Below are 12,044 nucleotides of genomic sequence, written 5' to 3'. Positions count from 1 at the left end.
TCATTCTCCAGGACATGGTGTTGGTGTGTAAACAGTTTTATTTTATGTTTTTTAATACAGACATACAGCAGCATATTTATAGATTTCAGCAGGGGTCTGTGATCATGACACACACTTAATAAGCCCCTAAACTGAGCTTTAAACAGATCAAATGCTCTTATAAGCACATATAAAACACAAACAGAGAGAGAATAACTGCGAGGATGAGTTTTAAATAAGAAAATAATATTTAAACACAGTCCTTTAGTATTTCTGACAGTAAAAACACTCAAACACGCAGCCGTTCACAGTAGAACAGTGGCACATGTGACGCGTCCTTCCCATGATGCACCCTGATCAGCTCACCACGGGTGTAAATACGACTACTGTACATGAGTATGCAGACAGTAGGTGAAATAATACGATAAACGGACCGTACGGTCTCGCAGCTCAATCCCTGAGAGGAATGCCGTTCCCAGCCTCCATAAAATGACACGTTGTCCAGTCAGAGATGAAGGTTTGAGAAGCGGATGTGTGCGGTTGGCACTCGTGTGACTCGTCTGTGACGCACAGATAAACACACAGGATCTGAGAGAGAGAGAGAGAGAGAGAAGAGACGTCAAACACTTTCACGATCACGTGACGGTCAAAGCGGAGGCCAGAGTGCATACTCACTTCATTTGACTGACAGCTGTCATTCAGACGATTACATCACAGAGCAAACCCCGGTCTGCAGGGTCTGGCCACGCCCATCTGTGCCATGAATCATTTTGTCCGATCTGAAACACAGAGGAAACTCGTGAGGGCTTGGATTTAATGAATTAGCCAATGCAATAAGCAAAAAAACGGCACAATTCTACTCAAAAGCATGCTTTAAACATTTGAATGTATATTTTTATGTACATTTTAAAAGCGATAAACTGCAATATTTATCAGCACTTGTTGCATTCAACTGTTTAAAAGCATGAGAAACGCCACATGGAGACTTCAGGATGAGCGATGATGCAAATGAATCACTGAATCAGAGCTGTAGACATATATGGTTCACTGAATCTGCTCATTTGGATCAGTGAATCGATTCGTTTGAGTCACTGACTCGATTCAGTTAGTCGATTCACTTAGTTGAAATAACTATTTGAATCTGTTAGGAATCGATTCACTGAATCAGAGTTATGAATTGACTCATTGAAATTTCAGTTGAACAAATTGGACTGATCGACTTTAATAAAGACATCTCATTTGTGATTTGAACATGGAATAATTGTGAAACTTGTGATTTTTTTGGGATCCAATTTAAAGGCAGCACTGCATGAATTCTTTATGAAAGGTGTTATCCCAGAATGCACTGCTCTGAGTTCAGTAAAAATGGCCCAGGATGGCAGACGGAGTGGGAAATGAATCACAAACAATTATAAACAGCAATATTTATCAACACTTGTTGTATTAAACTATTTAAAAACATGAGAAATGCCACATGGAGACTTCAGGAGACATTAGGGTGATGATGCAATTGAGTCACTGAATCAGAGCTGTGAATCAGTGAATAGACATATTTGGTTCACTGAATGAAGTAATTTGGATCAGTGAGTCGATTCAATTGAATCACCGAGTCGATTCGGTGATTCGAATAAATCGATTCAGTGAACCAAATGAGTCGATTCACTTGGTTGAATCCATTAGGAATCGACTGAATCAGAGTTGTGAATTGACTCGATGGAATTTAGGTTGAACACATTGGACTGACCAACTTGAATAAAACTCTCATTTATGACTTGAAATAGACATGATCTTTGGGAATTGTGATTGGGGGGTCAAATTCAAAAGCAGCACTCCATGAATTCTTTATAAACGGTGCTATCCCAGAATGCACTGCTCTGAGTTCAGTAAAAACGGCCCAGGATGGCGGACGGAGTGGGAAATGAATCACAAACAATTATAAACAGCAATGTTTATTTATTTAAACATGAGAAATGCCACATGGAGACTTCAAGAGACATTTAGGGTGATGATGCAAATGAGTCACTGAATCAGAGCTGTGAATCAGTGAATAGACATATTTGGTTCACTGAATGAAGTAATTTGGATCAGTGAGTCGATTCAATTGAATCACCGAGTCGATTCGGTGATTCGAATAAACCGATTCGGTGATTCGAATAAACCGATTCAGTGAATCAAATGAGTCGATTCACTTGGTTGAATTTAAGAAACAACTATTTGAATCCGTTAGGAATCGACTGAATCAGAGTTGTGAATTGACTCGATGGAATTCAGGTTGAACACATTGGACTGACCAACTTGAATAAAACTCTCATTTATGATTTGAAATAGACATGATCTTTGGGAATTGTGATTGGGGGGTCAAATTCAAAAGCAGCACTGCATGAATTCTTTATGAACGGTGCTATCCCAGAATGCACTGCTCTGAGTTCAGTGGAAATGGCCCAGGATGGTGAATCACAAATGTATTAAAAGCTCTCTATTTTGCACATGATGCTGGCTGAGAAGGTAGCTGCAGATTTTAACATTACCTGTTGGCGGCGCACTCCGGCGCGCACAGGTCAGACTCTGAGTGATACGCGTGTTGACCGGTCTCAGAGATGACCAGCGCGTGCATCGGCTCGCTGTAGCACGCCTTGAGCGGGCCCCGCCCCCTGCTGCCATCAGCGTGAGGAGACAGGCTCATGTGACTGCATGAGGGGTTCCCATTGGTGTCCAGCTCGTCGGGGGTCGGGTTGGAAGACGAGACGTCCAGCACCTCGATCAGCGGGGTCGGGCTCGTGGTCTTGGCCGGGGACACAGGGTCAGCGTGGGCGAGCTGCAGCCGTCGCATGTGACTGACCGCCATCGTCACATTGATGGCTCGCTGAAACACACACACACACACACACACACACACGCGGTCATACAGACGCTGAGTCATTTACACAGAGACACAGAACGAGTGTATACTTCATCCGCTCTCTCTCACCTTCCACTTGGATTTGGCAAAGTTCTTCTGCATCTGCTCACAGACGGACTTAATAATGTTGTCATTGTGCGCCGTGTCTCCAATTATCCTGCACAAAGAGAACAGCAGCTCAATTATTCATGAAACAACATGTTTATTCATACATTTATCTGCATGTTTATTTATACTTTTCATGAATAAGAATGATTATTCATCATGTTTTTTCATGAAACAACATACTTGTTGCAAAATTCATGTTTATTCATGAATCAGTATATTTAGTTATGAATATGCATGTTTTATGCATTAGCTTGTTTATTCATGCATAAGTATGTTGATTCATCAGTGCAATCAATCAGTGCTTATTTTAAAACTAATGTTTATTCTAGTGCACACAAATACATTTACAAACTTTTATGTTAGATGCGTTTCATCGATTTGACAGCAATACTTTATTCATAAATCAGTATACTTATTTATGAATCTGCATATTTATTTATACATTTGTTTATTCATGAATAAACATGCTTCATCAAACATGTTTTTTTTCATGAATCAGTGTTTATCCATGAATCAACATGCTTATTTCAAAATTAATGTTTATTCATGAATCAGTATATTTTTATGCATTAGTTTATTTATGCATGTAGTTCATAAACATTTGTCTGTTTATTCATGAATCAGCATGTTTGATTATTAATAAGTCAATATATTGAATCATTATGTTTATTATTTAATCATGAATTAGTATATTTCTCTTTAGCTCTGCAGGTTCAGGTTTTTTCATGATTCAATATGTTAATTCATATTTTCAGTCCACATATAAGAGGTTTTCTGAGATTCTCAGAGGTGTTTCTCACCATGGATGAGCGAGCGCTTGTTCAGTTGTGTAGCGTTTTGAAGGGTTCTTCTCCAGCATGTGCCTGATAAAGTCCTTCGCTGCAGAAATCAGGACAAACCAGAATTATTCACAAATATATATTTTTTTAATAGGGGCAGTGCTCACATTGAATAATGCCTATGTTGTAGTGCAGCTGATGGCCTACAGGTGGCAGTAATGACACTTCATCAGAACCCACCTGACTCAGAGATTTCGTCCCAGTAGGGCGAGTGGAACGCATATTCTGCCTTCATGATCTTGGAGAAAAGGCGCGTTTCATTCTCCTCGTAAAACGGTGGGTAGCCGCTCAACCTAAACAAACACACGAAGAGATCAGCGTTTGAGGAAAAACACAACTGATCGGCTCTCAAGAGTGTCTGTATGACGGCATACTCACAGGATGTACGTTATGACGCCGATAGACCAGCAGTCCACAGCTTTACTGTACGGTTTCTGAGCCAGAACCTCCGGAGCTGATGAGAATCATCACAGTAATGAGAATCATGACCATCACAGGCATTCAGCAAAAGCGGATGTTTGGTTGTGTAAAACCGTTCGTACCAACATATCCTGGTGTTCCACAGGCGGTGGACATCACGCCGTGATCGGCCATCTTCGACAGACCAAAGTCACTGATCATGATCTTGGCGTTCTCTTCTGGACTGTAGTACAGCAGGTTCTCAGGCTACAGACACAAAGAACCACATTAATGACATTTTATGCCCTTGATGATGTTTTTTGGCTCTACTAGAACAGGTTTTCCTGCTTGATGGATTAGAAGATCAACCTCTCTCTAACCTTCAGGTCTCTGTGGACGATGCTGTTCTGATGCAGGTAGGACACGGCCTCCAGGACCTGTTTGATCACACGGCTGGCGTCTTTTTCTGTGTAAACACCTCGATCCAGAATACGGTCAAACAGCTCTCCGCCCGACACCCTTCACAGACACGAAAACGTGCAAATTAACACACATGCTAAAAGATGCGTGTAGGATTGTGTTTGAGTGTATATTTCAGGCATTATCAAACACGTACAGCTCCATGACCAGGTAATAGTGTGTTCTCGTTTCGTAGAAATCTTCCAATCCCACCACATTATCATGCTTTATCCTGAAAGAGAGAGAGAGAGATTCACTGTGTTGGAATTTAAGATGACACGGCATAAAAAAATTTCTACTTGCTTTTAATTTTCCACTTTTGTTCATAAAATTACTTAAATTAAAATGAACTACTAGTAAAATTAATATTAAAAAAAATACTATAAAAATGAATTGAATGTGGTTTGTGACTTTTGGATCAGAGTGCATTTGGTCATTGGATCAAAGCGCTGTCAATCACTGCCATTGATTCGCTTCCTATAGACCACAAAACTCTGTCAGCATGAAGTCAAGACATCGAGGATGCTAAATTGCAAGCGGATTTTTGATTTCTCAAACAGTTTGCCTGTGGCGTTGAAACAAATTTATGGTGAAAAAAGGGAAACAGGAAGTGTGTTATAACTGCATAGATTAACTGATTTGGATGAAACTTCAGCTGTGTTCGTTGTAGGAGGCCAATCACATGGATGTGACTATTGTGAGTCAAAGTCACAGCGCCACCAACTGGCAGCAGGAAGTGTGTCACTTTTAAAATGCTCCCTCTAATTTGTAACCAATTTGCTTCAGACTTCGTCAGAATAATGTCAAGACACTGAAGATGCACATCTGTGAAAGGATTCTTGATATCTTGAATACTGTTGTCATGGCAACGTATGAAACTTTAATATTCTTTATGGGGGTTTCTGAGGCACTTAGCATGCTTCAAATTGCATGAAACTCTGCACACACATCATACTTGCCAGCCAGAAGACAACTGGGGTGGAGGAGGGCCTCTATAGCGCCATCTTCAGTCTAAAGTTGTGGGTTAGTTTTACCTATAGTCACCAAACTCTGAACATATATTGTTCTCATCGAGCTGGACAACTTTCTATTTTACAGTCATTAGCTCCAACCAACAGGAAGTCAGATATTTTGGTTTGAATGTGGATTTTTTGAATAATCAGTTTTTAAGTACTCCTCGTAGGAGATTCATGCAATCGATTGCCACCAAACTTGGTCAACATGAAACAAAGACACTGAAGATGCTAAATTGCGAACGATTATAGGATATCTTGAACAGTGTTGCCATGGCAAGGGATTTAAGTAAAGACAAAAAATGGGAAACAGGAAGTGTCTCATATCGTGTAAAATCATTTACAGGTTTCCGTAAGCCACCAGGATGGCGGAGGCACCGGGGCTTGGGCCCCTCATCGTTGCTTGCAGCTATATTTTAAAATATCGCCCTGGTCACACTGAGCCAGTATTTATTCTGATGACTTTCGTGTGTCTGATCACGCTATACGTAGCTAGTGTGAGTAACAAAATGTTTTCTGTGTCCAAATTTGCCTACAATAACTGACACTCCAAACCAACATTTACATGTCAACTTTTACGAATAGTAGTCTGAAAATATTTACAAATGAACACCCTAATACAAGTAATGTAAATGTACTTGCGTTTTGCTTCATACTTATGTCTTACGTTCTCACTCTATTATTGGCTGTCATTAGATATAGGACTATACAGCCATCTAGTGGTTACACCCTGGTATTGCAGATGATAAACTGTGCATAATTTAGAGGTAAATATTTAGTAACATCCCCCTTAACATAAAAAAAAAAACAAAGAAAATATGTTATTGAACTAAAGTATAGCACAAATATGTATTTGTCCTCATAAAACTCTGTCCTCATTAATTTGTATGTCCATCTATAAGTGTTGTTTGCTCTGTTTAATATTAGGATTTTGTTTAAAATCCCCCATGCGACCTCGTCCCGATACATCAAGCCCCCCCTGATAAAATGTGTTCCTGCGGCTAAGGTCTAGGGGTTGGTGGTCTGTATGTGGAGTCAGACGTGCTCGTTTTAGTGCTCTACAGTGTTGGTGATATTAATCTGCGGTGATTGTGTCTCATTGTTTTCTCGTACCTCTTCAGCACCTTGATCTCGTTCTCAAGGTTCGAGTGGTGCAGCTGTTTTTTCTTCACACACTTCAGGGCATAGAAATTCCCTGTCTTTCTCTCTCTCACCAGGTAGACCTCAGAAAATGAGCCCCTGCAGAAACAGTTAAAAAGTATACAAACAATTTAGCACAACAGAATCAGAATGTTGAAGCCCAGCGAGTGAGTTCGAGTTAGTGCATGGAGATCAGCACTAATCTATCAGCACAAGGCCGTGTTGTGTGTCCAGCTTGTTCCAGTAAAGACCCACCTGGTCTATCTTGAGTCCACCTCTCCCATGAATAACTGTCCTAGAAGGAGGATTACTGTGCGTTGCATAACAGACCCAGTGCTGCCCCTTGCGACTCATTACCCACAATGCCTTTAATCCAGAACACTCTAGCGATCACCTAGCAATGCCTGGCCACCACCAAGAACAACACTGCAACCACCTGGCAACATGTCCTCGCCATGCTTGGCACGTTCTCAAACCATCTGATTATCGCAGATTTGAGATTGAGAACATAATAATCTTTACTCCAGGAGTTACTTCGGTCTGAGTCACCGTTTGGCTGTTGCCCATTGATGATTGAATGATCACTCGAAGTCAATCAGATCTTGCCAATTCTCCAAATGTGCTGTAATCCACATGTGTGCATCAGCCAATTATGACACTCGTTCTAGACACTATGAATAATTCATCCATAATTAACAAGAAAATTTAGCTCAATTAGCAAAGATTCGTTAGATTTAGTTCTCTTTTGGATACAAATCCCGGTGGTGGTATAGCTTAGTAAACCCGCCTCGGTAATCCTTTAATTAACTAGTGTCAGGATGTTCTCTGATGTCTGTGGCTCATTCACCTGCAGATGAAGATTGACATGTGTCAAAACTCTCTCTCAGAGAGAGAGAGAGAGAGAGAGAGAAAACGCACTAATGCTCACACGGTCAAAAAACTCCTGACAAACATTTCTGAATATCAACTTACAAATATTAAAAAATGTCTAATAATACCTCATAAAGCTGAATAACACTTCACACCGATTCACCCCTTAATTCTTCTCTATTCCTCAGTATGCCTTGCTAAGCTTTGAAACACCTTATACAAAACGTCTCATAGCACTTCATACTGCTTCACAACATTTCATAATATGTCATAACGTGTCACAGTGTTACAAAATGCTTCATAGCAACTTATAAATCGTCATAACACTTCATAATACCTCAGTACAATTCACAAAGCTACATAACACCTTATAGATTCCCATAATGTTTCACAACACTTCAAAAACCTTCATAACGCCTCACAATGTTTCCTAACCCTTCATAGAGCGTTTGTAGTGGCTATTAAAACTTCATAACATTTTGGAACACTTTCTGATGCTCCATAACATCTCACAAATGTTCATAAATCTTCATAACACATCAGAATGCTTTACGACATTGTGCTTCATTCTGCTTCATTCAATTTCATAAAGCTTCATAACACTTTATAAAGATATTTACACTGCCTCATAATGGTTCAGTATACCTTATGAAGCATCCTTACACATTATAGTGGCCCATAAAGCATTATAACACTTCAAAAAGCTTCATAACACTTCATAACCTAAAGAGTGTCTCTGAAAGCTTCATAACATTTCAGAATGCTCTGAAACGACATGATTATAATTAACCCTGTTAATGCTTCATAAGGGGCTCATATTGCCTCTTAAAGCTTCATAGCATTTTTGCCCACTTTATAATCCTTCATAACATCTTATAGTGTCTCATACTGATTTATAACATTTCATAAAGCTTTATAATACCCCATAATGCTTCATGAATCTTCAAAAAGTGTCATAAGAGCTTATAGCACCTCATAACATTTTGGAACAGTTTGTAATAGTTCATAAAGCTTCATAAAACGTTTCAATGCCTCATAGTGGTTTGTTATGCCTTACAAAGCTTCCTAACACCTTATAGTGCCCCATAAAGCCTCACAACATCTTATAATGCTTCATAACCATCCATAAACACATTTTACTTCACAATGCTTTATAATAGCTCAGTACAGCCTTACAAAGCTTCCTCACATTTTGCAGTGCCCCATGCTACTTCATAACATCTCATAATACTTCATAACTCTTCATAAAGTGTTGTAAGAGCTTACTGTATATTGACTCTTAAAGCTTCATTGCACTTTTGCCCACTTTATAATTCTTCATAACATGGATTTAATAGCTCAGTAAAGCTTTACAAAGTTCTGAATAATTATTAAGAATTAAGCTGCAGTTTAATCATATCGAGTCTCAGCAGCACGTTCAGTCTGTGAGGAGCGTTACGTCACATTACATCAAATTTATAACATTTCATAAAGCTTCATAACACCTCATAATGCTTCATGACCCTTCATTAAGTGTCATAGGAGCTTATAGCACCTCTTAAAGCTTTGAAACATTTTGTAATGCTTTTTAATGCTTCATAACACCTAATAATGCTTCATACCCCTTCATAAAGTGTCGTAAGAGCTTACTATACTGTATATTGACTCTTAAAGCTTCATAGCATTCCATGGCCCAGTTCATAACCCTTCATAACAACTCATGATGATTCGTAAAGCTTCATAACACTTTACAATGATTCATAAGGGCACTTCCAGTGTCCTATTCTGATTTATAATATTTCATAAAGCTTCATAGCACCTCATAATGCTTTATAACCCTTCATAAACTGTTTTAAGAGCTTAAAGCACCTCTTAAAGCTTCATAACATTTCAGAACACTTTGTAATGATTCATAACAACTCATAACACTTCAAAAAGCTTCATCGCACCTCATAATGCTTCATAAACCTTCATTAAGTGAAGCCTCTTAAAGCTTTATAACATTTTGAAACAATCTGTAATAGTTCATAAAGCTTCATAAAACTTTGCAGTGCCTCATAATAGTTCGTTATGTCCTTTATGTATATTGACTCTTAAAGCTTCAAAGAATTTTGGCCCACTCTATAACCCTTCATAACAACTCATGATGATTAATAAAGCTTCTTATCATTTTACAATGATTCATAATGGTTCAGTAAAGCCTTATTTTCTTAACACCTCATAGTGTCCAATTCTGATTTATAATATTTCATGAAGCTTCATAACCCTTCATAACCCTTCATAACCCGACTTGACCTGATTTCACTTCAAAAAGCTTCATCGCACCTCATAATACTTCATAACCCTTCATAAAGTGCCATAGGAGATAATAGTGCCTCTTAAAGCTTTATAACAGAATGCTTCATAACACTTCACAGCGGTGAATAATATTCTGTATCAGCGCTAAACGGTTCCTTCAGGTGTTTCTCAACAGGAGCAAGAGGATGAACGGCTTCATTGATAAAAATGTCCCCTGGCCCTCAATCCGTTAATCTGTGTCTCAGGCTCAGATTACCGCTGCTGTCTAACGCATGTGTCTCCTCTGAGAAATAAAGCTGCTAATCCTGTAATAGTGCTCAAGATCGCAAAAACACCTTCATGAGCGCTGAACTGATTTCTGACCGGCAGACAAGTTCAACGTCTCCTCAGAAAATCACAATGAATTTTTGATACTTACGATCCCAGAACTTCCTTGAAGTCAAAAACATCCTTGATGTTGTCCGTGATTTTCTTCCAGCTGCAGTTGATCTCCTTCCGACCCATCGCGGCTCAAGTTTCAGAAACTGACTCCTGCAGAAAATATAAACACACAGCTGTCGTGTTAATTCATGATCGCACTTACATAAACCATCACAGGCGTGTCTGTTCATGTTCATAATCCTTCACTCTTATATAAACGTCAAGTTCACAGTCGCTCACACTAATGAATCTGAGTGCATTTCTGAGAAGTGTTTTGACCTCTGACCTCTGATCTCTCTCTATGTAGGTTACTGCATTTAACTCTCACACTGATGTCTGCAGCAAAAGACCTTCATCATCATCATCATCATCATCATCATCCCAGTTCACTTCTATACAAAAATGCTACAGTATGAACTAACAATGCTTCTACAGTGTTTATTAATCTTAACTAATCTTAATTTCAACATTTACTACAATTTTAACAACAATTGAACAATTTTACTAACAGTAACAAAGACTAAAAATGCTGTTTGTTAATTCCTTTTAGCTAACGCATTAACTAATGTTAACAAATGAGATCTTATTGTAAAGTGTCATTCATTTCACTTAATAACATTAACAAACATTATAATGTTGCCCAGATAATTGGTGAACATGCATTCGAATAATTAAGAGTAATACACGTCACAATGCCTAATTTAATAGTTCAGTAAAGCTTTACAAAGTTTTCTAAAATCTTATAGTGCCTCATAATACTTAATAACATCTCATAATACTTCATAACTCTTCATAAAGAGCTTACTGTATATCGACTCTTAAAGCTTCATTGCATTTTCGCCCACTTTATAATTCTCATTTAACAGTTCAGTAAAGTTTTCTAACATCTTATAGTGTCTCATACTGGTTTATAACATTTCATAAAGCTTCATAACACCTCATGAACCTTCAGAAAGTGTCATAGGAGCTTACATCACCTCTTAAAGCTTTGCAACATTTTGTAACGCTTCAAAACACCTAATAATGCTTCATATCCCTTCATAAAGTGTCATGCACTTCACTTAATAACATTAACAAACATTATAATGTTGCCCAGATAGTTGGTTTACACGCATTTGAATAGTTAAGAATAGTAATTAAACTGTAATTCATATATTTTGATATTCAAGACTGAAGAACTAAAAATCTGTTCTGCATTATATATAACATTTGTAAAAGGCTATCATTTATCTTTGGTATTTAAATGTTAGTTCAGATGAATGAAGATGTCAGTCTTACCCGGAGCGGACAGGAGGAGAGATGCTGATGATGATGATGATGAGGAGATGTTGAGCATCTACCTGAACTCTCACGCGCTCGCTGCAGCTTCAGAAGCTCGCGCGGTGGGCGGGGCCGAGGCGCGTGACGTCATTCACCGTCACCTGAGAGCCAGATCATAATAACCTTCCCCTGCAAATACTGCATTACAAATATTACAGATAAATATGCTAACTTGTGCATTAACGATGAAGAAAAGCATTAACATTAACATTATTCATTTCTGTGTAACGTGGCGAAAAACTGGGAAATGATGTATACAGCAATAATATGTTTTACAAAACAATATATTTTCATTAAAACGATATGAAAACAGGGGGATTT

The 12,044-nt window shown here is 38.5% G+C and overlaps 1 protein-coding gene across 1 annotated transcript; it reads right to left on the bottom strand.

Annotated features, from left to right (window-relative positions):
- Positions 1-20: 20 nt before the first annotated feature.
- Positions 21-11,911, bottom strand: camk1ga (calcium/calmodulin-dependent protein kinase IGa). Its single transcript, XM_048181934.1, has 13 exons — positions 11,682-11,911; positions 10,402-10,514; positions 6,810-6,935; positions 4,841-4,915; positions 4,605-4,743; positions 4,368-4,491; positions 4,204-4,279; positions 4,006-4,118; positions 3,787-3,865; positions 2,948-3,035; positions 2,508-2,842; positions 655-758; positions 21-567 (listed from the first exon to the last, which is right to left on the bottom strand). Exons 2-12 carry the CDS (start codon positions 10,485-10,487, stop codon positions 686-688), a joined length of 1,314 nt encoding a protein of 437 aa, XP_048037891.1. The 5' UTR covers positions 10,488-10,514; positions 11,682-11,911; the 3' UTR covers positions 21-567; positions 655-685.
- Between the last annotated feature and the right edge of the window lie 133 nt (positions 11,912-12,044).

This window comes from Megalobrama amblycephala, linkage group LG2 (genome assembly GCF_018812025.1).
Source record: "Megalobrama amblycephala isolate DHTTF-2021 linkage group LG2, ASM1881202v1, whole genome shotgun sequence".
NCBI classification, from domain to species: domain Eukaryota; kingdom Metazoa; phylum Chordata; class Actinopteri; order Cypriniformes; family Xenocyprididae; genus Megalobrama; species Megalobrama amblycephala.
The sequence above is the reverse complement of the archived record's forward strand: the minus strand, read 5'-3'. Positions and strand labels throughout refer to the sequence as shown.

What these genes read in the sequence shown, in the direction of transcription:
- camk1ga (XM_048181934.1), bottom strand. Translation starts at nt 10,487, where the DNA reads ATGGGTCGGAAGGAGATCAACTGCAGCTGGAAGAAAATCACGGACAAC. An exon ending in CAAGCGCTCGCTCATCCATG is followed by an intron (nt 3,036 to 3,786) that starts GTGAGAAACACC and finishes CTCTTTGTGCAG; the next exon opens with GATAATTGGAGACACGGCGC. An exon ending in TTGCCAAATCCAAGTGGAAG is followed by an intron (nt 2,843 to 2,947) that starts GTGAGAGAGAGC and finishes TGTGTGTTTCAG; the next exon opens with CGAGCCATCAATGTGACGAT.